Source organism: Antedon mediterranea, chromosome 11 (genome assembly GCF_964355755.1).
Source record: "Antedon mediterranea chromosome 11, ecAntMedi1.1, whole genome shotgun sequence".
NCBI lineage: Eukaryota > Metazoa > Echinodermata > Crinoidea > Comatulida > Antedonidae > Antedon > Antedon mediterranea.
The window spans coordinates 4,728,874-4,753,327 of record NC_092680.1 but is presented as its reverse complement, the minus strand read 5'-3'; the positions used below and the strand labels follow the sequence as shown (position 1 = coordinate 4,753,327).

Genomic DNA, 24,454 nt, shown 5'->3' with positions numbered 1-24,454 from the left:
TTATACTTTATATTAAATCATTATTATATTTCAAGAATTGACCATTTGTTGGCTTTAGCAGCCTAATACGAAAGGATTCACTACGGAAATCCAGACAAATTGAAGCCACTTGCGTTCCACCATCAGTGGATAGACATTTATTTTGAAAACTCTCCAGATATTACTTCCAGACACTTTTCAGTATTAGGCCTACCAATAACCGATTTTTTTCATAATAAATACAGGATTGCACGACTGTAATCATAACGATTCCAATTCATTTTTTAATCATTTTTATTTATTTCTAATGATGTATTTCATTAATTTAACATGTCTTTGTCGTCTCGTACTGAAGAAACACATGGGTGGAGGTGTGGTTCATCTACAACATACAGAAAAATGTTGGGTCTGAACCTATCATATTATTATAATAATGATTCATTGATAGTGAGAAATGTTGATGACAAAAGCACTGTTTTGATAAGATAATAATGATTGTCAAAACAACAAAATGCGTACCGTTACCCAAGTATTTATTTCTATAAAATAATGAAACACGGTATTTTGATAATAAGTCGCGTGGATGATCGGCCGGCTGAGCCGCCTTCATTCAGATCATGTGACGTCATTCAGTTAGAGTTTTACACTGACTTTAGGTCTACTGTAAAACATTTCACAAATCATTAAACGCTCTTCTTGTGCCTCGTTATATTTTACTTATATTTAATAGAAATTTAAATAGAATTCTTAGAGATAAGGAAGGCTTATCAATTTACTAGGATTTAAAGGTAAGCTTATAATATACACTTGCCAGATGTGAGTAGACCTACCCACGGTATATGCAAATATCTTAATAGCAGACCTAGCGGTTACGCGCGTTCTTATTCTAGTTCTTAAATATAAGTGAACAGACTTGTTTTAATGTTCGTTTTGGCAATTGAGTAGCTTTATCAACATACCGCAAACTTTATATCAACGTTATCAATATAGTTATGATTTTTACAATAAGTTCCTCCTCAGAAGAAGGAGGAATAGTGCTTTCCTTGGTTTTAGTCAGCCTCTTATTTTTATTTCTCTATTTAAGAAAAAACGCATATTCTACTGGAAAGCACAGAGTTCCAAGACCAAGAGGATACCCAATACTTGGCAACATCGACCTTTTCATGAAGAAAGTGCCGCCCTACGTCGCGCTACACCAAATAGGTAAACAATATGGAGAAGTCTTTATGGTGTCACTTGCATTCAAAGATGTGCTAGTTCTCAATAGTCCAGAGGTTATTAGAGAAGCTTTTGTCTTGAGAAAAGATGATTTCTCTGGTCGTCCACATGTATACTCAATCGGCAGGTTGTCGCGAGGCGACGGAGGTATTGCCTTCCGGAATTTCTCTACACCGTGGGTTAAACGCAAAAACGCGTCAACAAAAGCGTTTCGATCAAAGTTTCTTAGGTATTTTGAAGATACAAGTACAGGGATGTTCAAAGATGTGGATGAGTTACTGAATTCTTTTAACATGGAACGCAACGCGTTTGATCCTAGTGGCATGTTAGGAGTTGTGATCACGAATATTATTATGAATATTACATGTAGTGTACGATATAAAGACGGTGATCCTGAACTAGAGGAACTCATTCAGGCGAATAATAACCTGAAGATAGTTCTCAAACCAGGTGACATCGTGGATGTTTTCCCATTTTTTAAGGTCAGTAAACTGTTGGGTATTGTTAGAACATAAAACGTTCTTTTTTGGTCTATAGGAGCCACAATTGGAAACAGTACCGTAGTATATTGCATCAAATTATCTAAAATAGGGAATTATCGACAGGGAAACACCGAATAACTCCATACAGCAGGTAAGTGCTGCTCTCAGACGTGCACTCGAAACCGTACCTGCAGATATACGCCGGATCGTCCTTTAAGGACGTTGACTTCCACCACGATCGAAAAGAGATTATATGGCTAATATAAGTGGCACTGCCTTTCGCTGAGAACCCTACTCGGCTATAATACGGTTGGTACTTTACTATACGAGACGGTATTCAATATATAACTGGTAATGGTATTGGTGGTGTTTGATCCGATCTTAAGAATGGTATAAAATCTAATGTTTAAAGTAATGTACGGTGTTTAATTAACTATGACACTTGTGAATAAATAGCTAGCTTGTCTTGACAAGTTAGTGAAACAGTGCGGTGTAAGATTCCGTTTTCGGACTTTTTTTTCTGTTGTCTTTTTTTCTGTTTGTCAATTTATTCGGTTTTTCTTAGGCTATTTCGTGGTTTTTTTTACATCAAAATTTTCATTTTCACGCTAAACAGCGCATAGAGACTATTTGTATTTTGCGCTATATAAATTTAAAACCATTAAACCCATTATAGAAAATATATTTCGTCTGAATCGCAATCGATCGAGTCTCAGCTATTTCATAATATTATTTGTCTTCTAGATCTTTCCAAACAAACGACAGCTATTGGTTGACCAGCTGATTTCCATCCGAGAAAAAGTTTTTATGAGAGAATTCAAACGTCACAAATGCAGCTACAAACCTGAAAACGTCAGAGACTTTGTTGACGCCCTCTTGAGCCTTGGCATGAGTGAAGATGAAGGGGTTATGACATCGTGGGAAATGTTTGCTAGTGGTTTTGAGTCCACATTTCAAACCGTAAGATGGGCAATGTTATATCTAACCGTTAACCAAGAGGTAATTCACGAAATACAAAATCTCTACCATTCATTGTAACAGTTATATTGGTAGTCTCCCTGCATATAAACACAGAATAAATCTTCGTGTATTGTTCGAGTGAAACAGTATTGAAGTCATCTTACAATGTGACGTTTCTTCCATTGAAAAAATCCATTTTAAAACAAGGAAAAATATCATAGTCTATGATAAATTTGTTAAATTTTTTACCGCGTACAAACTAAGATACAAAATGAACTGGACGTTGTCGGTGTCATCTTACATTATGACGTTTTTCCCATTGAAAAAAAAAAGATCCATTTTAAAAACCAGGAAAAATGATAAATTCGTTTTATTTTTTACAGGTACAAACTAAGATACAAAATGAACTGGACGAGAACTCGTCAAATCAATATCCAATTTGGAAAAACAGGTGCCACTTACGGTATCTAGAAGCTACAGTTCTCGAAGTCTTACGTCATAGTTCATTTTCTTCTCTCAATGGACCCCATCAGACTATCACTGACACAGAGTGAGAACATTATTAATGTGAATAAAAGAAAAGAAAAAACGCCATCAAATTTTTAGCATAGCCTATACCGTATAACTAAAAAATATATCCTTATTATGTTCAAATGAATAATAACCTATTCAATTCAATTAAATTCAAAGTGACATTTAGGCCTATTTACTTAAAAAAGACAGTAAACAAGATGTAGGTAAAAAATAAAAAAATAAACGATAACAGTTGAAGAAAGAATGTTAAAAAAAAAGCAGAATACCTATAGAAAAAGATGATATTTAAACAGACAGATAAAAAAGAAAAGAAAAAAAATCCCAAGGAAATATTATATACATAACTATAGTAGTATAATGTCGACAGTGGAAAGCATTTAAGTGGAACTATGCTCACGTAATGTCCTTTACAGTAATTTAGTAGCTGAACAAACTAAATAAAGGCCTGTACTTTCTTATTTTTTTGTAGAATTTGTGGGTATAAAATACCAAAAGGAACGATGGTGTTATCTAACCTGTGGTGGGTTCACCATGACCCATCCAGATGGACCTCACCCGCTGAGTTCAATCCAGGTGAGGAGCAGGCTAATGACCCGGATCGATCAGCTATCGATTAATAAATTGATATTGTTAATTGTCTATTTTTGGGGGTCGGATTCTGATTAAATACAGTGATAGATTAATTGCTATAATTGATTAATGATTATGTAATTGCAGTGTGGTCCGACGATGGTGAACTAGACATTCAAAATTCAGGGAAGCATGTTCTATTGAAATTACTACACTACCTTTTTTTAGAAATTGTAAATGCATTTAGATACAATTACATACCCACTGTATATCGTATTTATTCGAATAAAGAATTACAAATTCATGTTTGTTATTATTATTTTATTTTCTCATGCAGACCGATTTCTCGACAGTGAAGGCAATATCTACACACCGCCTAGTTTCCTTCCATTCTCAATTGGTAGGAGGATGTGCCTAGGAGAACAGTTCGCTAAGATGATGGTTTTTACACTTCTCGGCGCCGTTCTACAAAGGTTCAGCTTAGCTGCACCTCAAGGTAAACTTACTACAAGCACTGAACCATCAGAGCCAGATATGATTCGAGTGGCGGACCAGTTTGAAATACAATTGATTCCTCGAGGGAACAAATGGATTAGTTAAATACAAACAAAGTAATAAAAACAAGATTAAACTTGATTTTAACATGATTTTTAATTGCATAAAAGTAAAATTTTTGATGATAGTTTAAAAAGTTGTTTGGCTTGGTTTTTATAAAGAAATTGAGCACTGTTTATATATATAGTTAAAACTACTGTTTATAATTGTACATTGTTTATTTAAGATATTTTGTAATACATTTTAAATGCTCGATACTTTTAAATAGGTAGTACCCAATATGAAGTAAAAAACGTACCGGTACATCACAAAAGAAAGACGTAAAAGAAGTACCGGTACCGATACGTCACAAAAAAAGAAAGACGTAAAAGAAGTACCTGTACCGGTACGTCACAAAAAAGAAAGAAAGAAAAAAAAACGTAAAAAAAGTACCGGAATCGAAGAAAATACGAAGTTAAATTAACACAATGAAATTTATATTAAATAAAAGTTTGGATGTTTAAATTTTAAAAGAAAGAAAATATTATTATGTCAATTAAAACTAATTCTAAAAACTAACAAAATGGAAGATAATTTCTAAAAATACTGGAAAGTGCAGACAACCCTAATCATTTTCATTGCAAAGTTTTTATTGATAATTTTATTCCACAATTTAGTTTTACAGTTAATCTGCTTCGTTTAAAATAACTGGTTTGCATGGCTTATCATTGCTGATATCATTTCGATCAAACGTGGCGATTCATGTTCCAGATTTTCTACAGCAGTAAAGTTTCGATGGAGTAACGAAGGCCACCAGCAAATTGCAAGATTCAAACTGGAAGAAGTTGCGTTCATACTCTCAATTCTGTTAATAAAAACGATAAGGTGTGTTCACACTAGGCAATCTAACTGGTTGACAATATATTAAAACATCTATTATTTTACAGATGGTGATAAAAGCAAAGATTATCATTTTGTGTTGATGACGATTGTGATGATTATGGAAATAATTATTACAAATCATTTTAATTTCAATGATTACATGACGAGTATGATGATTATTGTGACCGGGAGAGGCCTAGAGCTCTGTCTACACTATCAAAAAAGTTTGACAAAAAAGTGTGATGTGCCCAAATATGGTATTGATATGACATCATCATGTCCATATGTGCACATCATATTTTGTTGTCATATAAAGTTTGATAGTGTAGAGAGAGTTTAATGTTGATCTATACGCATGAAACGTATATACAGTGATTGTGGTTTGATGGTGATAAATATGATATATGATGTGTCGTTTATCATAAAAATATAACCAGAGATGCATTGTTATGGACTAATAAACAATAGGCCTACTACCTATTGAGATGCAGCATGAGAGAGGCTAACACATTCCTGTTCTTGGTAGGTATTTCTGGGATGATTCTCATTAAGGATTCCTGCTCGTTTGTACCTGTAAAAAGTATGTTATTTAAATTCTGCATTTGGATTTTTATAAAATGTTGTATTTCAAACTTCTCTCGATTGTTTTCATAGCGTTTTAAAGCTCTGTCTACACTATCAAACTAGTTTGACAAAAAAAGTGTGATATGCACAAATATGGTAGTGGTATGACATCATCATGTCCATATATGGGCACATCACATTTTTTATAACATAAAGTTTGATAGTTTAGACATGGTGTAATTTTTATTTTTTTATTGGTGCTTCATTAACCATTAGTAAGAAGTGTCTGAATGGAGTACATGTTGGTGTAAACTAAAGAACTTATAACTGGTGTAAAAGTTGTTTGTTTATAAGGAACTAACAATAACATGGTTGCACAGTCACCTAATCGATTTTAAATCCTCCATATGCATGAAGCCTGTCTTGTATAAAGATAACATTCTAATGAGGACCTTCGAAAACACTAAAGCAGTTGTAGTTGTAGTTAATTATTGTATTCTAGAAAAATAATTAATTTGTACCTGTAAATACTCTGAGGAATTCGTTTTGCTGCTCAGACGGTATCAGAGGTTTTGAAAGAGCAGCAATGTACGCTTTTAGACAAGAGCAAATGGTATCAATATCATCTTCTAGTCCTAACAAAGTTGGTGCATCTGGGGAAGAAAGAATTAGGTAACTTTTGTTTTAATATTTATCGTTTATTATCATTCTTTTATAAACATAGAAGATTGTAGAAGAAAGGGATATTTGTAGAAAAAATAAGAGACAATGTGGAGGACAAATAAATAAACTGAAACTTTCTAATCTAGTCGAGAGAATAGAAAAAAATTGTAAGAGGATGATTATACAAAAGGCTAGACAAAGTGGTACAGTATGGGTGGGGGTTGAATGGGCTTGAATTATTAAATGGAGAGTTTTTGATTAAAAGTGTAAAAAAAGAGTTATTATCATAATGCTTGATTCTTGTTGACAGTCATATCTTTAGATTGTGATAATAATGAAAGTTATGTCTAAAAAGCTCAATCACCGCGTTTTATTCATCAAAAGATCTATAATGTTACCTTGAATATTGTCTAATATTCTATCGACTTTTTTCTTGTTGCCGGGAGAACGGTATATGTTGCGATGTTCTCTTCCTACAAAGGCATAAAATACAAAATAAATTTTAAAACATGATGACAGTATTACGGTACCTTAATCATGTAATCACTTACGTCACAACGTCATTATCAACATTGGTTTTGTTCCTCCGCCGTTCCCATCCTGCAACATTTTATCAATAAGCATTATTTACGGTTTGCTGGTATGAAAATTTCATACGCATCCAAAAAACTCGCCAATTACAGGATGGATAAACTGTTTAATAACGTATCATGCTTATAAACTAAGCATTTGAGGCTTAAGGAGTGGATTTGAAAGAGTCGTGGGTTACAACCTTGGGAGGCAAGCATGTTAACCACCAAGCTACAGCTTCATTACATACTATACAATATTTACCATTTTCTTCGATGATTTCGATACAGTTCTTGATGAATGTCGGAACAGGTTCGTTAATTGTTACTACATAATCAAATGAAATGCGTCTCTCGTTACTACGAGGTCTTTCTTTCTTTCCCTGTATGTAAAATTGAGACTTGAATATAGATATTTTATATTATAAAAATTAAAGTATTATTATTATTATTATTATTATGAAAATTACTACGAAATAAGCTAGATTCACCACCTCTAAATACGACCTGAAACTTAAGAGAACAGCATGGGCTCATTCTTTCGTCATCAAAATCCGCACAAAAACATAACGATTTTATTAGTTTATTTATTAGTAATAATGCTTTATTTTATCATAGACATGATGGCCGTAATTCAAATACGTTGTGCTGTGGCACTGGTCTATATAGGCTACACAATGCAATATTGGTAGTACTGTGGGTTTATAAATTAGGTCCAGAGTTAAATTACACAATTTCACTTTTCCCTGGTCCATATATTAATTATATGAAAATATAGTAAACTCGAACCTCTTTTTTCGTAAATTTTGTCCAGATAAAATATAATCCAACACAAATGATTATCAATCCACTTGCTGTGAGAAATGTTGTATTTGACATCTTGGAGGATCGTGACGTCATTCCCAGCTGCAGACGATCAGGGGTGAGAAGTGGTTTTACTCGGTAGCGCGAACGATTGCAAAACTCAGAGTTATGTTTTCCACATGAACCTACGTTGCTACCATCAACCATATATGATTCTAAACAAAATGATAATTTAAAGAATAATATAAATGTTTTTATATTTAAAATCAAGCACTTAAAGTTTGTATTAATAAAAGAAATAATACGATATGGTACATACCAGGTGACTGCTATCAAATCGGGTTGCTGAAAACTGTGATATGGGCACATATACAATGGGCCTTGCTTGTGTGTTTTATATTTTAATCGATCCTTATCGATATGATGGGAGTATTGGAAACACCTATTGTTTGTAAAATCATAAGTGTCAGGCAAGCTGGTCTTTTCCTTCCGTACCCAGGCTACCGGAAAATGGGATTCCAAACATGGGAATTGAGTCGGAAGTCGCGGTTTGTGAAAGAAAGCAGGGATTGAAATTCACTCTTCCCTGATTTTACACTGTACGTATTGCTACAGGTACACGCTATATATTTATAGGTACGACCTATATGTCCGCATTTTAGGAGGCATAGGTAGGCGTGTCTCTATATGCTAGGCCTAGCTATTTGAAAATGAGTAATCTGCACTTATAACGCGAAATGATTTTAGCAACTAGTATGCTGTATGGTTAAATTACCTTCATTCAGACTCCCATGAAAATGTATATAAAAATAAAGACAGTAAGTATAGGGCCTAGCCTAGCCTACATCATGGATGTATTCCTTACAACAAGATCAGTTTGTTAAAGTTACTCGGGTTAAGCACTACCGAAGTACCTAATTACCATGGAGATGCACCGCGAGCACTCGAGGACGCACACGCAGAAAGTATTTTACGCAGCACGCCCTCAACATTAACATTCCACAACTCATCATATTGTCATATTCGCTATTACAGATGGAGCGCGGTATACAGCCACTCTTCGAAAATGAAAGTTTAACATTTGTGTTTAGATATTTCCATTGTAATCAAATGTTATTTGGAAAAATGTATTACATAAGATGGACAAATGCAAATCAGTGTAAAAGTGAAAGAAAGTTAATTTTTTTACAAAAATATAACTCACTCTAAATCAATCATAACTCATTGTTTGACGAAAAAAATTACTTTATTCAATTCTATTGTATCAATTTTACAAATATATCATATACATTTTATCAAATTATATATGAACGTGCGGAATATCCGTGCTTTGTACATGTATGGATGGATAGACCGCATCACTCCTGAAAGAACAGCATACTTCAGAAACTATTTACTTATTACACATAAAATATTAAGGTATTCTAGTAACATGCGCTTTGACAATATGCATTCTAATTTAAATATTTTTGTTCTTAAGCTCTGTCTACACTATCAAACTTTATGTGACCAAAAACAGGATGATGTCATATCATTACCATATTTGAGCACATCACTACCATATTTTGGCATATCATACTTTTTTGTCAAAATAGTTTTATAGTGTAGACAGAGCTTTATAAAGGCCTATCATGCCTTATAATTCAGAATGTGTTTCATAAAAAAGTGAGCTATATTATCATTTTCCATTGTTCCTCAAACCTATAGAATTAGAAAATGGTCACGATCCACCAAAGAAGGAAATCACAAGTTGGCAAGTAGCAAGAGTTTCTACCCCACTGCTTCAGATTTTTCTTAATACATTTTTAGCACGTGATTGTATGTTGTTGCTGTTTGATTTTCTTTATATAGCATGGTTATATAGACATACAAGCGACATAATAATAAACTAAGTTATACTTATATATAAAAATCAAACAATCAAATTACACATTTAATATAAAAGTTATTTTGTTTCTCTTATTTTTAACCTATATAGTTTATATGGTTCCTTTTTTTCGATGAACATCTTTCTCTAAAATTGACAACAATGACAACTCTGTTTTTCCTTTTTACTAGGTATTAACGCTGGAAGACTGACAAAAGCACGAATTTGTAATTATAGCATTCGTAGAGTCTATCGAATAATTTTAAACAATTACAATTTTGCAACTATTTTATCATCTTTTTCAATTACAAAATTATAGAAAAAATAATAGTAATATTGTCATCAGATAATGACGTACCAGTAACGTTTATAACTCATAAATACCCTAACAAGTGGTTTATTAAAAAGACGAAATATAAATATTTGTAAGATTATAAATACATTGACATTATTAAAAACATTGATATTTTTCTCTAACTGTTTGAGGTATGATTTAGCATTGTCCACTATTTTGCCTTAAGTTACCTTGGATTTAAATACATTATAGGCATCTTGATTTTATTGTGTACAGTAGAACTCCTATAATTCAGTGAAAGGTGACGCAACATAAGTGCTTGACCAATCACAGGCGATGGATTATTCGAACTATTGCTATTCATTGGTTAAGCTTGGTTCACACTAGCGACGCAACGTAACACAACCTACGCAACGTAAGAAAATGTTCTTCCAATAATTGTGTTTGCCCCCGCCTCGCTGCGTGAAATCAAACCTGCGATTTTTGCAGCACTGTTGCGTTGTCGGTTCCCATTTGTGATTACGCAATACATCACTTTGCGTCGATACGTCGCTGCGTTGCGTCACTAGTGGGAACCACGCTTTAACACGCTTACGTTACGTTAACGTCCTTGCGTTGCGTCCAAGCATTTAATAAGAGAAGCATAATATCCCCGTTGAAAGTTTCTAACAATATTTGTGGACCCTGATACAAAGGAGAGGTTCTATTATTGTACTTTCTTTAGGCCTATAAGTATTACATTTCAGCTAGCTTCGTAATGACACATTTTAAAAATAAAAGATACCGGTATAGATTACTGTATAATATTATAAATATTACCATCCGTGTCTCTTTATTGTCAATAAAGCAAATATGCTAACAAATAGTTGAACTTTATTATATGGCAACACACCTTCATAAAGGTATGCCATTATTTGTTTAATAGAACATTAAAATAGCACCAGTATCTTGTCAGAATAGTCTTATTATAATACTAAATCACTCATCCTGTTATAAATAATATGATTATACAGAGCCTGTCGTGCTCGGGCGACAATGCGTGTAATCACTTTTACCACATTGGTTTATTTTTTGCTCTGTTGTGCCTATAGAACACAATAGAATCCCCAACCCTTTTCTTTCATAGCATTGATATATATACATTTCTGCTATTTTATTTATAACATTTATTATATTTGTTATGAATCAAAACAAACCTGTCACAGTAGTTAGGCAGGTAAAGGTAAAGGTCCCGTATTTAATTCTGAACATAGGATAATGAGCTGTTACGAGCTAATTTTACTAAGCCTTGGCATTGATAAGATCTTATATTGGCAACTATAGGACAGTAACTGTATTAACTGCAGGTGGTCGGTCGAATCCAATACAATTTCAAAAGATTACGAATATCCCAAAAAGTCTGTGTGAACTGGGAATGAAATTTGAAATCCCGTTACAACAGTCTCTAGAGGTTATGAGGAAGAATTGTTTTAATAAATAGTTTGCATTGGAAAAAAATTAATGTTCTTTCTTATAATCATAATAACATGTCTAATGGTACATCATCTTCTGACGTGAATGACGGCATTCTCCTATTATGAGGCCATAGTTTTAAACGACGTTCAGATGGTGGAGTCATCATAGAAACAGTTCGCCCCCTAAATGCTGGGATGTACTGCTCATGCGCGGGTATACACTGTTTATCAAATTCAACTATTTCAGCATCTTCATAAAAAGCATCTTCTTCGTCAAGATCTGATATATTCAAGTCTCTGATTGGTCGATTTGTTGAAAACGTCATCTTGTGGATAACTGATCTTAACTCGAAAAATTGATCCATGAGCTTCTTATCTAATTCTTTCATATTTTTCTGAAAACAACAAAAATAAATTTAAGAATTTGAAACAAATTTCAGTATTTGAAACAAATTTCAGAAAATTAATATTGACACATGAGAGAATTTTCTACCTTCAAATACCATTTTGCAGATTAAATATAACTGCACACGTTTTAACTGTTACAGGCCCACGAACATGGAATCAACTTGTTGAAAATCTAATAATGTTAAATTCCTATTCTATTCATTTTTCGTATACATTTAAAAGATATTTTAATTACGGTATTTTACAATGTGTGAGCAATTATTTCTGAGATGTTTTTTGTTGTTCTTGTTTGTTCTTGGTATCTATTTCTTTGGAATCTTGCATGTGACATGAAACATTATTTTTGCTGATACAAGCTACTCAATAATGATCTTTAAAATGTTTTAATCATTATTAATTGTTATATTGAAAAAATAAATGGTCTTGAAATGAAATGAGAAAGAAAATTGTCAAAACGGAGACGTTGAAATGGAAGTGAAACCTGCATTTATGTATGACCTCATAGCACTTATACTGCAGACTATTGTTATAAAAAATATGATTAATATTGAAATATCCTCGAGAATTACACTTGAAACGTATAGACAGCTGGTAACCACAATTATAATAAACACGTTATAGTGTAAAGAACACACAGATTACGATATCGAGAGAGAAACTTACAATCGTAAAATATTTGGTGTTGTTTTTAGATGCAATAAAAAGGAATATCATTTTAAAGCTCTGTCTACACTATCAAACTTTATGTGACAAAAAAATGTGATGTGCCCATATATGGACCGGACATGATGATGTCATATCACTACCATATTTAAGCATATCTCTACCATAATTGGGCACATCATATTTTTTGTCAAAACTAGTTTGATAGTGTAGACTGAGCTTTAGCAACGTTAGATGACTAAACAGTAGTTTATGTTATTTGGAATCAATATCAAATGGTTATCTTGTATGTTATTAATTATTAATATTGAAGTGATTATGAGGTATGGGGAATTATGAGATAAAAATCCCCTACAATCCTCGTGTTTGGTGACAGGTTTCCTATCTTTTACAATACTTCGCGTGCATTTTTCGAGTGAATTCGAGGGATAAAATTCATTAATAAAAGTACAGTTGCTCTCTAATGCCATTGTACACATCACTGGTTGAGGAGTTTTTGATGAATTTGAAGTTTATCTTCGTGGTACTAAATTACGGGAAAACTTGTGCAAAACTAAACAAATAATATAAAATATTGTTCAAAGTTTATAACAGAAATCATTCATTGAAACAGAATCGAAACTTATCCCTGATTCAACACGAAACTGTTGCCAAGGTTCAGTATGACTAAAAACGATAATATACTCAGAAAACGTTAGGTCTATGTCTATATTGAATGTGCAATATGTTATAGCATTGCTGCTCACTTTGTTCAAATATTTGTACTATAGTAACAAGAGAAAAGGGCGTTTACTGCTGAATGAGGCGTGTGAATCAGTTGCTTGGAACAGGCCTTCCGTTATCAGTGCCGATCTCGTACGTTATCACGTCAGAGATGTTAAAGCGTGGTTCCCACTAGCGACGCAACGCAGGGACGTAACGCAACGCAAGTGAATTGACCAATCACAAGCGATGGCTTATTCGCTTGTGATTGCTAACTGTCTATAACTTCGCTTGTCATTGGTTAAAACGCTTGCGTTGCGTTTACGTCCTTGCGTTAAGTTCTAGTGGGAACCAAGCTTAAACCATCCTGCAGTATTGCGTCTATTGGCGGCAATTCAAAATGCGATCATTGGACTTGGCAAGAAGTTTTAACCCATCAATTTAAATCAAGTATAATATTATTACGATTTAATCAACTAATTCTATTCAGATTATATATCGATGTCAATAAGTTCCTGTATTTCATGTAAATAAACAAAATACTGTAACAAAAGGAAGAAAAGTGAATTAAAAAAAAAGTTTCCCTTATGTCGCGAGTCCGTATATGTACTATATATAGGCATAGAGTTTAATTTAAAACTATCAATTTCCTCCTTGGTTATAGAATTATTCATTTATTTTTTACTAGGACTACATTGGTACGGTGGTTATTCTATAATTCAAAATCTGGCCATTACAACATTAGTAGGCCTAATATACAAACAAATTGAATAAATAATTGGTAATATTGAAAGATTTTTAGGCGGAGAGGTTGACGCATTATGACTGTATATGCAATATTAATTAATTACAAAACAACTTGAACACATATTGCTACCGTACCGTAGTATAGAATTTTATCCTGCTAATAATGATTGTTTGTACGGTAAATACGAACGAAAAAGTCGATCAATTATATACTTCTACAGATTCATTACGGGCTTTGTGTGCAACAAATAATTTAGCTAGAAATCAATAATCTGCCAGTATTTCTGTATTATACATCGTTATAAACAGCTGGTCCGTAATGTATAAAACTACTAATCAACAGAAATTATAATTATTCAGTATTTTCATTTACACATTTTTGTATTACTGTAAATATTATTTTAAAACTTGAACATCATGAAAGATTGAATTCGCCTACAATCACGTAACATGTTTAGGAATGCTATCTATATGTATGCTTACAGGGTCTAAATAATACTGTATATCCTCTATAAGGGGACACATCCGAGACCATCCAACAAAGTGTCCCTTTAATAGGGGTATAGGTTGTAACGGTAAAACTTATATTTCCCCATATTCGTTTCACTGTCCTCTTAATAGGGGTATACTCAGGAGTGTCCCAAAGGAGAGGCTCTACGTTAGGCAAATTTAATTTAGGCAAATTGGTCTACATTTATAGAAAGTAATTTGCTACAACGGTTCATAAAATGAATATATATATATATATACATCTTATTCAAACATTCTAAATAAATTATTTGACATGTAGGCCTAAACTAAAGTATCATTTGAGGGGTTTCCTATGAAATATTCAGGGCTTGCATAATGACCCAATATTATAAAAAGGAGACAATGATGGCCAGGAAGGTTGCCAGGATATGATTCAACTTGGTTAAAATCATTTTAACATAAAAAGAAAAAAAAACTGTAATACAATTTGATGTGTTTAAATAAAGATAGTTTTTAGAATTAAACATTATTTTGTGGTCTAAATTATTATTGGACAATAACATAATGATTCCTAAAGAGAGATTACCGTATATCATTAAGATAGAGATTTTAATCTATGTTTGATATCAGCCAATCTTATGAATATTTAATATAATTGAAATTAATCAAGACGGTCACGTGACATCCTTGAACCTATAAGAAAATAAAGACGTTGACGTATAGAGATATTACAGTGAAATATTTATAATATGATTGAAGTATGGAATAAAAAAAAACAGTAAGCCTATAACTTGAAGTGAGTACTGTTATATCAGTATTTCAATATGTTACAAAGTATGCTGAATGTAGTCTTTATAGCCAAAATACGATTAGGTGTAGGCCTAGGCCTAGGCCTAAAAATTATTCTAAAATTACTACGTTTAGGTCTGTTGGATCAGTTTGTTGTACTCAAACAATCCAGCCAGCCCCAACCGATTTTTATCGAGAATAGCCTAATATTGGTATATTTATGGTCTGTAACTGATTAATTTCTACAATGTATAGAGATAGCATTATGTTTTACTACGCTTTATCTCGCTTTATATGCACATTCATAAAGGTTGAAACAGTCGGAAATACGACAATTATAACAGGCATTGACTCACTCGCAAATTTCCATGTCAAAGTTGATTTAAATCTGAGAAAAATTTAAAACTGTCGATAGACAGTTTAAACATCTTACTGTTTAATATCTGTGTAATGGAAATCACCATGCCAACCTAACTGAGTAATCGTATAAACAAGAAAACACCCAATATTGTGAAGAGAATTGTATAGATAAACATATGTTAAAAGCAGCGGTTTAGTCAATACTGCATATATTATTAAATGAATTACTTCAAAGAAATTGTATATATGTAGGTTTCTATGGTTTTATCAAACTCATATTATTATACTTGTTCTGTCGTGATCATGGTTGTTATATTAAAGTATCATTATTGTTGTGTACAGAATTGAATAATGAAGAAGAGTACAATGGTTGAGTACACATTATTCCATTTTCAGGGATTTCATCGTCGGAATAGAAATTGCCTTGTACAGAGTTGCAGTCCTGCGTTCATCTGGTCAATCAGAATTATTACATGCATCATTGCCAAATTACGGTGGCATTGCAGTTTAAAAAACTTTCTTATAGAAATATATCGTGTCTTGTTTGTTTTTAGTCGCGTGAAAACGCGACTCTACAGCTCACTATGTCGGTCGGTTGGTCGGTAAACACTAACTCAAATTTGAGCACGCGGCTGCAGCCATGTATGACCTTGTTAATGACAAAATAAAGTGTTTATGAATATACTAGTGCCTGAATTAAAGCCTCTCGTGGTCACTGGAGTATGGCAGTTCTATGTAACTAAAAAGTTTTTACGTTGTGTGATATGTACCGTATTGGATCAAATGTGGCTTTATTAAAACTGTAAATTCCACACTCCAATAATAGAGTAGGCCTAACATCCTCTTAAACACACTACACCCACTATAAAACAACCTAACGTCGCCCTACTTTGGTAACCAAAAACCTTCAATTTATTAATAACAATTATGATATCCCGTGCTTATTTCCTATGTGTCAAATTGCTAGGTTTAATAGAGCGTATTGGTTAAATAATGTGTTTACTTTAGATATTGTATGTTCGTGCCAAAAGAAATTATGTTAATGATCTCGGTGTATGTACAGTAGTGAGACAGACAATAAGTATAAGGTCACTGCGTATACCTTTCAATTTAAAAATGTATTAATGACCTATATCACGTGAGAGAAAGTTATGTAGTGTAACATCCCAATTTATAGGGCGAGTGCACATTATAACTTGTGTAGGCCTACACTTTCCGAAAAGTGTGCTGATCAGGGTGGAATATGCTGCGATGAATTTCCTCAGTTTCCAGATGATTATTAGGCCTACATTCTAATTTTGGATATACGAAAGGGATGTATGATAGCATACACGGTGTATGTATTTGCTTTAAGTTAATTGTCTGTACATTTTTTACAGTATATCAGGAAAATTATAATTATAAATCTGTCCAGGGTCGGAATTAGGGATAGTCGCCGCGCCTTTTACTTTATCCATTGACTATATCCTATCTAGGTAGTTATGACGTCAAAAATATCACCTTTGAAAATGACCTTGTTACATAACAAGTGTCGAGACAATGAAAGGAAGGAAAAATTACCTGGATGAATGAATATGAATAAGCAAAGGATGCATTGAATTGACAGATATAATAAGAAAAATAAACAAAAAAATAAAAACTGCTTTCGTTTTAGGATAATAAAGAGAAAATTGATTTAAACCCTTAATAAATGTTGTCTTGTCACTCATCAGAAAAAACAACAAAAAAACTGCCATTACTAGCCACAAAAAAACCTAATAGTAAATGTTATGTAGGCCTATGTTTAAAAAAAAAATATTTCTATTGTTTACGTTTTAACGTGCAGTTTCTTCAGTCCAAAATCGGTAGCACCATTATACAACTAGCTCTGTATACACTATCAAACTTTTATGTGATATGTGATGTGCCAAAATAATGGTAGTGATATGCCCAAATATGGCAGTGATATGACGTCATCATATCCATATATGGGCACATAACATATTTGTTCATATAAAGTTTGATAGTGTAGACAGAGCTTAGCACTGGCGTTGAAACAATCCTTTATCATTAGGCGTATTAAATTAACAGACACTGTGCTACATGACAGTGTACGGTGTTAAAAGTACAGCATTTATGCAGACAGCAACGTGGATAACTTTCTATAGTTATACAGATATCACCTAGGGACAGTAGCAGAATCGGTTGGTATTAAACACATTTTGGGCAATTTTTCATTTTTCAACATGGCTCTTACTGGCATATTCAAAGTGTCATCTCTAATAGACTAATAATAGAATAAATGACAGTAAAACGTAGAATATTGGTAATTAACCAATTAAGCGTGACTGGTAATGATTTCCTTAGCTCAGCTTAAAGCAGGATGCAGATAGGATGTTTAGGCCCTCCTAAATGCTGACACACGCAACAACCTCTAATCACATGTTTAACATGCCCGAGGAAAGAATTTACACAGGCTAATTTTTAATACGGAATACTGAACTATTTTGAAATTCACTCTGCACTAATATTAAGCATATATCAGTGTTAAAAATGACTATTCAATCATAATAGTTCAACATTGAAATAATAGTAGGTAGGTAACATCATGCATAATGAAGTAGGCCTAGGCCTAATTTTCATGTCTGACGTAATGTTTACCTACTTTTATCGTTAGTCTTAATGTAACCTATTGTTTAAGTATGGTAGCAGCTGCGCTCAACCGAGAACAACGCATATAATCAGTGGGAACTCTACTACAAAGACAGAGAAGATGAGGTGACCAACAATAACGAGATGATAATGTTGTTCATTTGGTAAACATTACTATTCTTAATGAGTTTGGAACGCGTGACGAATAATGAGGACAAATGAGCTAAAGTTACTTGGTAATCATGGTTGGCAATTTGCTTCTTAATATTGACGCCTTTTGTTTGTGTTTTATTATCGATAACATATGGAATATGTTAAATAAATGGACGAGAAATGTCAAGTTTTACATGAATACTGTTATGACACCGTTCATCAAGAAATTGATAGGCCTAAGGTACTTTCGGGTCTATGGACCCATAGCAGAGACGATGATCAAGGTTCTTCTCCCCAATAATGTTAGTACTAAAGCGTTGTCTACACTATCAAACTTATTGTGACAAAAAAAGTGATTTGCCAAAATATGGACACGGTGATGTCATATTACTACCATATTTGGGCACATTTGAGTTTGATAGTGTAGACAGAACTTTAGTATAGAACAATATATCGGTCGCTTGCTTTATTCAATCATGTTTTGCTTTTCATTATTTAGTAAACAAGGGAAGCACAGAAGCCAAAATAAATTTGACATTTTTTTGTTTTATTAATTTTGTTATTTCAAAATTATTGTTGAAATATTTTTTTTTAATTTGTAAGAAAGTTTTTTAATTTCATTTAGTAGATCATTTTATAACATTCCGGAAAGCAGACATGTTTTTGTCATGTTTACTTGAATAATATTACGTAACTTTGGACATATGTACATTAACAAAATGTTAAAGATTAAAACATTCTGTAGCCAAATACATGCATTTACTGTATTCACAGTACTAAGGATTATTGGTAATTTCTGTACAGTATTTTAGTTTTCAGTATTTACCAGTATTATGCTAGTATTTCCTCTCTTTTAAAAAAAAGAATAATAAAAACTTATTTGTACTGTGGTTGAATATATTTTATGGTTAAATTTATTATATAGATTTCCGGAGTTATGGCAGATATAATATGGGTTAGTCATACCAATGGAAGAAAATTATATTTAACGGACTTTGTCTCTTTGTGCAGGACTTGACTTGTGAATTATCTATGTCATGGCATACTTTTAAGTATATTTACCTAACATGTGATATGCAGTAAATAAATAGTTCACCATACCTTGTGAAGATAATACAAAAACTGAGCTTTGTGTAGAATGGTATACATTATAGTGCCGGGGCGCGATTGTTTAGTAGTGTGTATACGTTAATATAACAAAAGGTAAAATGTTGTTTTGTTACGAGATTTGTGAAGCAGTGGAATATATAAGGAGGGTTAAGCCATAGCCACTTTATTTACAATATACTATCAGCAATTTTTGAATTAATTATATACATATATAAAATTAATGTTATTTGCCTGTTGTGTTTATATAAATATACATGTTGATAAATTTGTGTTTAAAATGGTGTTTGTATACTTACACACTGTGTTAAATCAAATACAGTTTTTGAATAATTTTAAACAGGGTAATAACAGTATGTTGTACCAGATGGCTACTATAGACGATCATTTGCATAACAAATTATTCAGGACATGAGCCATTGAATGTAAAAGCTATTTAAATCGTATTATCCATGTAGGCCTATGTTTATAAAAATGATGTAAACTTACGATTTCATCTCGAACCCAATCAACCTTGTCCTGCAGAGCTTGCTCTCTTTTTTTCATGTCATCTCTTTTTTTCTTTCTTAATAATCGATTTCTTTGCCATTCGTCTTCTAAGCATTCTATTGTTTGTTCAAGACCATTGCTGTTTGTTGTTTCCATTTCATTAACTGTCATTTCTTCTACCCGTACATTTTTCTTTAAAACTACTTCCGACGATTTGAGTGTCAAACCATTTTTATTACAGTTATTATTTAATTCCTCGTGATTCATCAAGGAATCTTCATTCATGTTGCTGGTTAGAGTTTGACGATCATAAATTGGATCCAGTGAAACCAACAGTTTCTTATCACGTTTACTATCTTCATTTAAACGATAAACCATACCATCAACACTTTTCCAATGTTTGATCTTTGAACATGAGTTATTAATAGCCTGGTTGATTGCACTCATAGACTGATTTGACGATTGTTTTTGGATGACGTTCACATGTTCTTCCGAATCTATCACTGTTGATGATGCACTAATAAGAGAGTCAGCATCTTCTGTTCTAACACGTTCATTATTAGGTATATTTACCGATTCGTGACTATGTACTGTCTCTGTATCCTCGTTATATATACAAGCAATGCCAAACGAGGAGCTGTAGGAAACGGAAGTGCAATCGCTTTGATTGCCATCCTGTAGACTTCCATCAAAGGAACTCTCTGTCAAATTATCCCGCATTATGTGATCATCAGTGGAAGAATCTTCAACTGGAGTTAAATAAACCGCTCCTACCGTTTGAGGGACGATTATATCTTCTTCGACACTCAGAGGAACGTAAAATTGCGATGTTCTATTTGACCCTCGTTTCGTTCCAAACGCACTCGATCGCCTTGTTTTCACACCAACTTCCCAAAATCCGTCCTTATTGTGATCGTTATCGTCCTCTGAAATACTTCGCTGCTCAGACGTTGCCGAATTCCCCATTTCGTAGCCTATGCTATTAAATATATCGCTTTGGCCTACAGTGTTAGTGAATAGTGTTGACAATTCAAGTATTTCCGTAGCACTCTGTTTACCATGGTCATCCAAACACGGTGAGCTAAGTGGTGAGTTACTCGAACAAAACTCAAAAGGTTCCTGCCAAAATGAGTCTGAATCTACATCATCCGATATCTTGTCATAATCATCAATTTCAGTTTCCTTTGATTTAATTGCCACAAAATTCTCAATTTCCTCGCTACTGTATTCTTGACGGTCAGTGAGCAACTCGTTGAAATCACTCATAGAAATTGTTTCTTCGGAATACGATGAGTTGTATTTGGGTTCCTTAGTACAATTTTCAGACAGTTCATTGGTGTGTTTTAGGTCAAAGCGACCAATATCTTCCTCTCTAGCTTCGTCCTGGCACTCCAACCCGCTGTCGAGGTCGTCCTTGTCCGCTTGTTCAGTTTTTAAGAAATCAACTGATAAAGCTGAATCATTCGTTAAACCGGTGCCTAGTTTGTATGATGACTCGGTTTGGCTCACGCTCTGAATTTCCGGCAAAATATAATTCATGCCATTTTTATTTCTGTCATTCTTGAGTGAGATTTGCAATCTGGGGTCTCGGTGTGCTATCCTGGATTCCAGCTCATCTTCATGACTGGATTCCTCAATATCCTTATCAAGTACGGAATTTTCGAATCCATATTTTCCATTCTCCTCATTGCAAACAAGTCGGTTATCACCCTTATTAATATAATAATTGCCATCTTCTGAATGTTCAGTATCCTGTGATTTTGATTTACAGTATACACTAATACATCCCATTTTATAATCAGCATTCGTTAGCGAAACATCACTAACATTTGTTGGTTCATACCCTAACTCAGAGTCAAACACTTGTGTACAATCTTGCAAATGGTGTAATTCAACATGGGGGTACTCACTATTTACGCTTTCTCCCTTAATAATATCCTCGTTGATTGACTCTTGATCAGACTTTACAGTACGAAAAGCTTTACGATATCTTCTATTTATTTTAGTCGATGTAAATTCAGGCTGGACTTTGACCATCGTCAATTTATCGCCTGCCTTATTTCCGGAACATGTGATTTCTTTAGAATCACCGTTGCTATTTTCGGTAGTATCATCTTTTAGTAATAAATCCTTATTATTGTGAAAGTTCCGAATTAATTCAGTAGGATTCTTGTCAGCTTCACCGCCGCGTGTAACGTTACTAGCTGTATGCTTCCCCTTGATTTTAAATAACGCGTTAAAGCGTTGCTTCACGTTTTGTTGACCATCACTATTCGAACGCAAAGCCTTTATTGACTCGACAAACGGTATGAAGCGTGTATTTGCCCGTTCTATTTGCTTTTTACCTAACACATCGGATTCAGCAGAGAATATGTTATTTGTTACGGCATATTCTATAGAATCGTGTTCAATAGGCTGATCATAGTCAAGGCCATTCAAGTTAAAACTATAATCCAAACTCCCTTTATTATCAGAATATGTTGATGTATTTTTACCGCTTGAATGGGTTTCGTGTGAATGGGGATTCTGCGTGTTCATGGGCTTGCTGCAAGCGTTATGCATGCGTTCACACTGGTCGTCTGTATCGGTTGCCGAGGAAACCGATGACGAATTAGTTTTAAGTTGTTTATTTTTCTTGATACTTCTTGTTCCAAAATTACTAAGCTTTTTCAAGGATTGTCTTAGTCGTTTGAGCTGTAATTCACTGTGTGTTCTTTTGTCTAACTCACTAACGATATCCTCAATGCTTTTGCGCAGCGCACTGATCTCATCGCTTTCTTTTAAGGATCCTTCATCCTCAAAAAGTGAGCACTGCTTATCAGTGAATATACACTCAAGTTCATCAAAGAGACCGACATCGTCATCTGGTAATATATCTCTTAATGAAGAGTAGCTACCAGTTCTACTAAACGTTGTTGATTTTGGTTGTTCAAAATGTTTAATCTCGCGAGACGAATCTATTTCTGAGTTGAGTGCGCACTCTATTTTCGAGATTGACTGAACATGCGCAGTCGATTCAACAGATTTAAACGGTTCTTCGTTCTCCACATCAGATGGAAGTCCAAAATGATTGAAAATTTCGCTTAGAATATCAGACGTTCCGGCTAAACTAGAACGAAATTCATCCTCATCCTCAGGTTTTGGTTCATCATTTACAAACATATCAGCACCATCTTGCGTTTCCTCCTCTTTCGAAACAATCTCTAAATCAAAGTCTGGAAGGGAGTCTACTTCTATATACTGTTGTACAGTTTCAGGTCTTATAATAAAATCATTGTTTATATTATCATTTATGAAGTTATTATCTTCAATTGTTTCAATATAATTGTCCTGTTTTTCTTTGTTTACATTTCTTATGCAATTGTCAAAATTTACCGTTTGCTGGTTATTGTCTGATTCTGGTTCTTTCTTGGCTATATCAGATACAGTCTGTGTCGTGGCTAGTTTTAAAGTATCTTCAAATGTGGTGTTGTTCAAATCCATGTCTTCATCATCGAATGATTCATTTACAGATTTCATGACTCGTGTCCACATTTCGTCAACATTTTCACTTTTAGGCCTTACTGATCTCCTTTTAGACTGCCTATTTCTGCCACAAAATTCAAGGGGTGTAATCCAGTCCTCTTTTTCATCTGACCATTCATATTGTTGTTCATTAACATCCGTTCCATAGAAAATCTTTTCGTTCTCATTATTTTGGTTGGAACAGCTGATTGAAATTGTGGAAAGTCGTTTTGATTCTGGTTCCCGGTGCATTGGCCGATATTCGCCATCACTAAATATGTAATCTTCCCCATATAATTTTATAATTAACCCATCTGGGCACTCACTGTCGTGAATAGATCCTGCAGTAGATTCCGGTCGACTCCATCCATCACACGAAGACCCATCTTTATCAGCACTACTATATGACATATAACTAAATCTCTGGCTATTCCCTGGACTGACGGTGCAGTTAAGGTCCAATGAATCGGCATCACTAAATGATCTTGTTGTTGCTACGGAGCTATTTGTGGATCTTGAGGAATTGGCACCTCTCAAAGTAGTATAAACCTTGCTTATCAACCAAGACATTGTCAACTGAAAACAATATCGTTTCTATCTCAGAAACTCTAGAGTCGAAGGTTGCCTAGATCCCCTGCCGATGACTCAAAGTTTGATCCATGCACGAAAATCAGCGCTCACTTAGAAATTTGGAACTTTATACGCTTAGCCGATCAGTCAGAGGGAAGTGACGAGTTTGCTGGGGAAGTGAAATACTCGCGCGCTTTAGCAGACGACTTTTTCTACCTTGCTCGAGTGTGAACCTCTGATATATAAAACTGACAAGCTTATTAACAAACTTCCTCCTCCGAACTTAGATCTGGACTTACTTTTACTGCTTATTTCAATTAGATTACAATTACAGTGAGCCATAACATGATGAATATCTCGCAATAAAGTCCATTATTCGGTTTAAGACAAATTTAGGTTATTGAATTCAAAACAGTCAAATACTTATGATGTTGATCTCATCATAAAATGAATCACACAATTTGAAACAATACTAACTATAACAT

The 24,454-nt window shown here is 33.7% G+C and overlaps 3 protein-coding genes across 5 annotated transcripts; 1 reads left to right on the top strand and 2 right to left on the bottom strand.

Annotated features, from left to right (window-relative positions):
- The first annotated feature begins 309 nt into the window (after nucleotides 1-309).
- Nucleotides 310-4,343, top strand: LOC140063046 (steroid 17-alpha-hydroxylase/17,20 lyase-like). The gene is made up of 6 exons (XM_072109473.1): nucleotides 310-350; nucleotides 1,064-1,679; nucleotides 2,424-2,678; nucleotides 3,023-3,189; nucleotides 3,643-3,746; nucleotides 3,991-4,343. Exons 1-6 carry the CDS (start codon nucleotides 310-312, stop codon nucleotides 4,341-4,343), a joined length of 1,536 nt encoding a protein of 511 aa, XP_071965574.1.
- A 541-nt stretch (nucleotides 4,344-4,884) lies between these two features.
- Nucleotides 4,885-8,621, bottom strand: LOC140062784 (rho GTPase-activating protein 35-like). Of its 3 annotated transcripts, none has more exons than XM_072109111.1 (7): nucleotides 8,535-8,621; nucleotides 7,745-7,974; nucleotides 7,221-7,338; nucleotides 6,785-6,859; nucleotides 6,245-6,376; nucleotides 5,637-5,730; nucleotides 4,885-5,142 (listed from the first exon to the last, which is right to left on the bottom strand). In XM_072109111.1, exons 2-7 carry the CDS (start codon nucleotides 7,964-7,966, stop codon nucleotides 4,977-4,979), a joined length of 807 nt encoding a protein of 268 aa, XP_071965212.1. In that variant the 5' UTR covers nucleotides 7,967-7,974; nucleotides 8,535-8,621; the 3' UTR covers nucleotides 4,885-4,976. The 3 variants fall into 3 exon arrangements, with proteins under 3 accessions (XP_071965212.1, XP_071965213.1, XP_071965214.1); XM_072109112.1 differs by lacking the exon at nucleotides 8,535-8,621 and adding an exon at nucleotides 8,079-8,105; XM_072109113.1 differs by lacking the exon at nucleotides 5,637-5,730 and having other exon boundaries at nucleotides 5,044-5,142.
- Nucleotides 8,622-8,991: 370 nt separating this feature from the next.
- On the bottom strand, nucleotides 8,992-23,969 carry LOC140063045 (uncharacterized). The gene is made up of 2 exons (XM_072109472.1): nucleotides 19,896-23,969; nucleotides 8,992-11,770 (listed from the first exon to the last, which is right to left on the bottom strand). The coding sequence occupies exons 1-2, from the start codon at nucleotides 23,967-23,969 to the stop codon at nucleotides 11,438-11,440; spliced, it is 4,407 nt and encodes a 1,468-aa protein (XP_071965573.1). The 3' UTR covers nucleotides 8,992-11,437.
- Between the last annotated feature and the right edge of the window lie 485 nt (nucleotides 23,970-24,454).

Excerpts from the sequence above, each read along its gene's own strand:
- LOC140062784 (XM_072109111.1), bottom strand. The coding sequence starts at position 7,966 with ATGGTTGATGGTAGCAACGTAGGTTCATGTGGAAAACATAACTCTGAG. Across the intron at positions 6,860-7,220 it reads CGAAATCATCGAAGAAAATG|GAAGAGAACATCGCAACATA; the intron begins GTAAATATTGTA and ends ATGCCTTTGTAG. Across the intron at positions 5,731-6,244 it reads ATTCCTCAGAGTATTTACAG|GTACAAACGAGCAGGAATCC; the intron begins GTACAAATTAAT and ends TACTTTTTACAG.
- LOC140063046 (XM_072109473.1), top strand. The coding sequence starts at position 310 with ATGTCTTTGTCGTCTCGTACTGAAGAAACACATGGGTGGAG. Across the intron at positions 3,190-3,642 it reads CAGACTATCACTGACACAGA|AATTTGTGGGTATAAAATAC; the intron begins GTGAGAACATTA and ends ATTTTTTTGTAG. Across the intron at positions 3,747-3,990 it reads ACCCGCTGAGTTCAATCCAG|ATACAATTACATACCCACTG; the intron begins GTGAGGAGCAGG and ends AAATGCATTTAG.
- LOC140063045 (XM_072109472.1), bottom strand. The coding sequence starts at position 23,969 with ATGTCTTGGTTGATAAGCAAGGTTTATACTACTTTGAGAGGTGCCAAT. Across the intron at positions 11,771-19,895 it reads ATTGGGTTCGAGATGAAATC|AAAAATATGAAAGAATTAGA; the intron begins GTAAGTTTACAT and ends TGTTGTTTTCAG.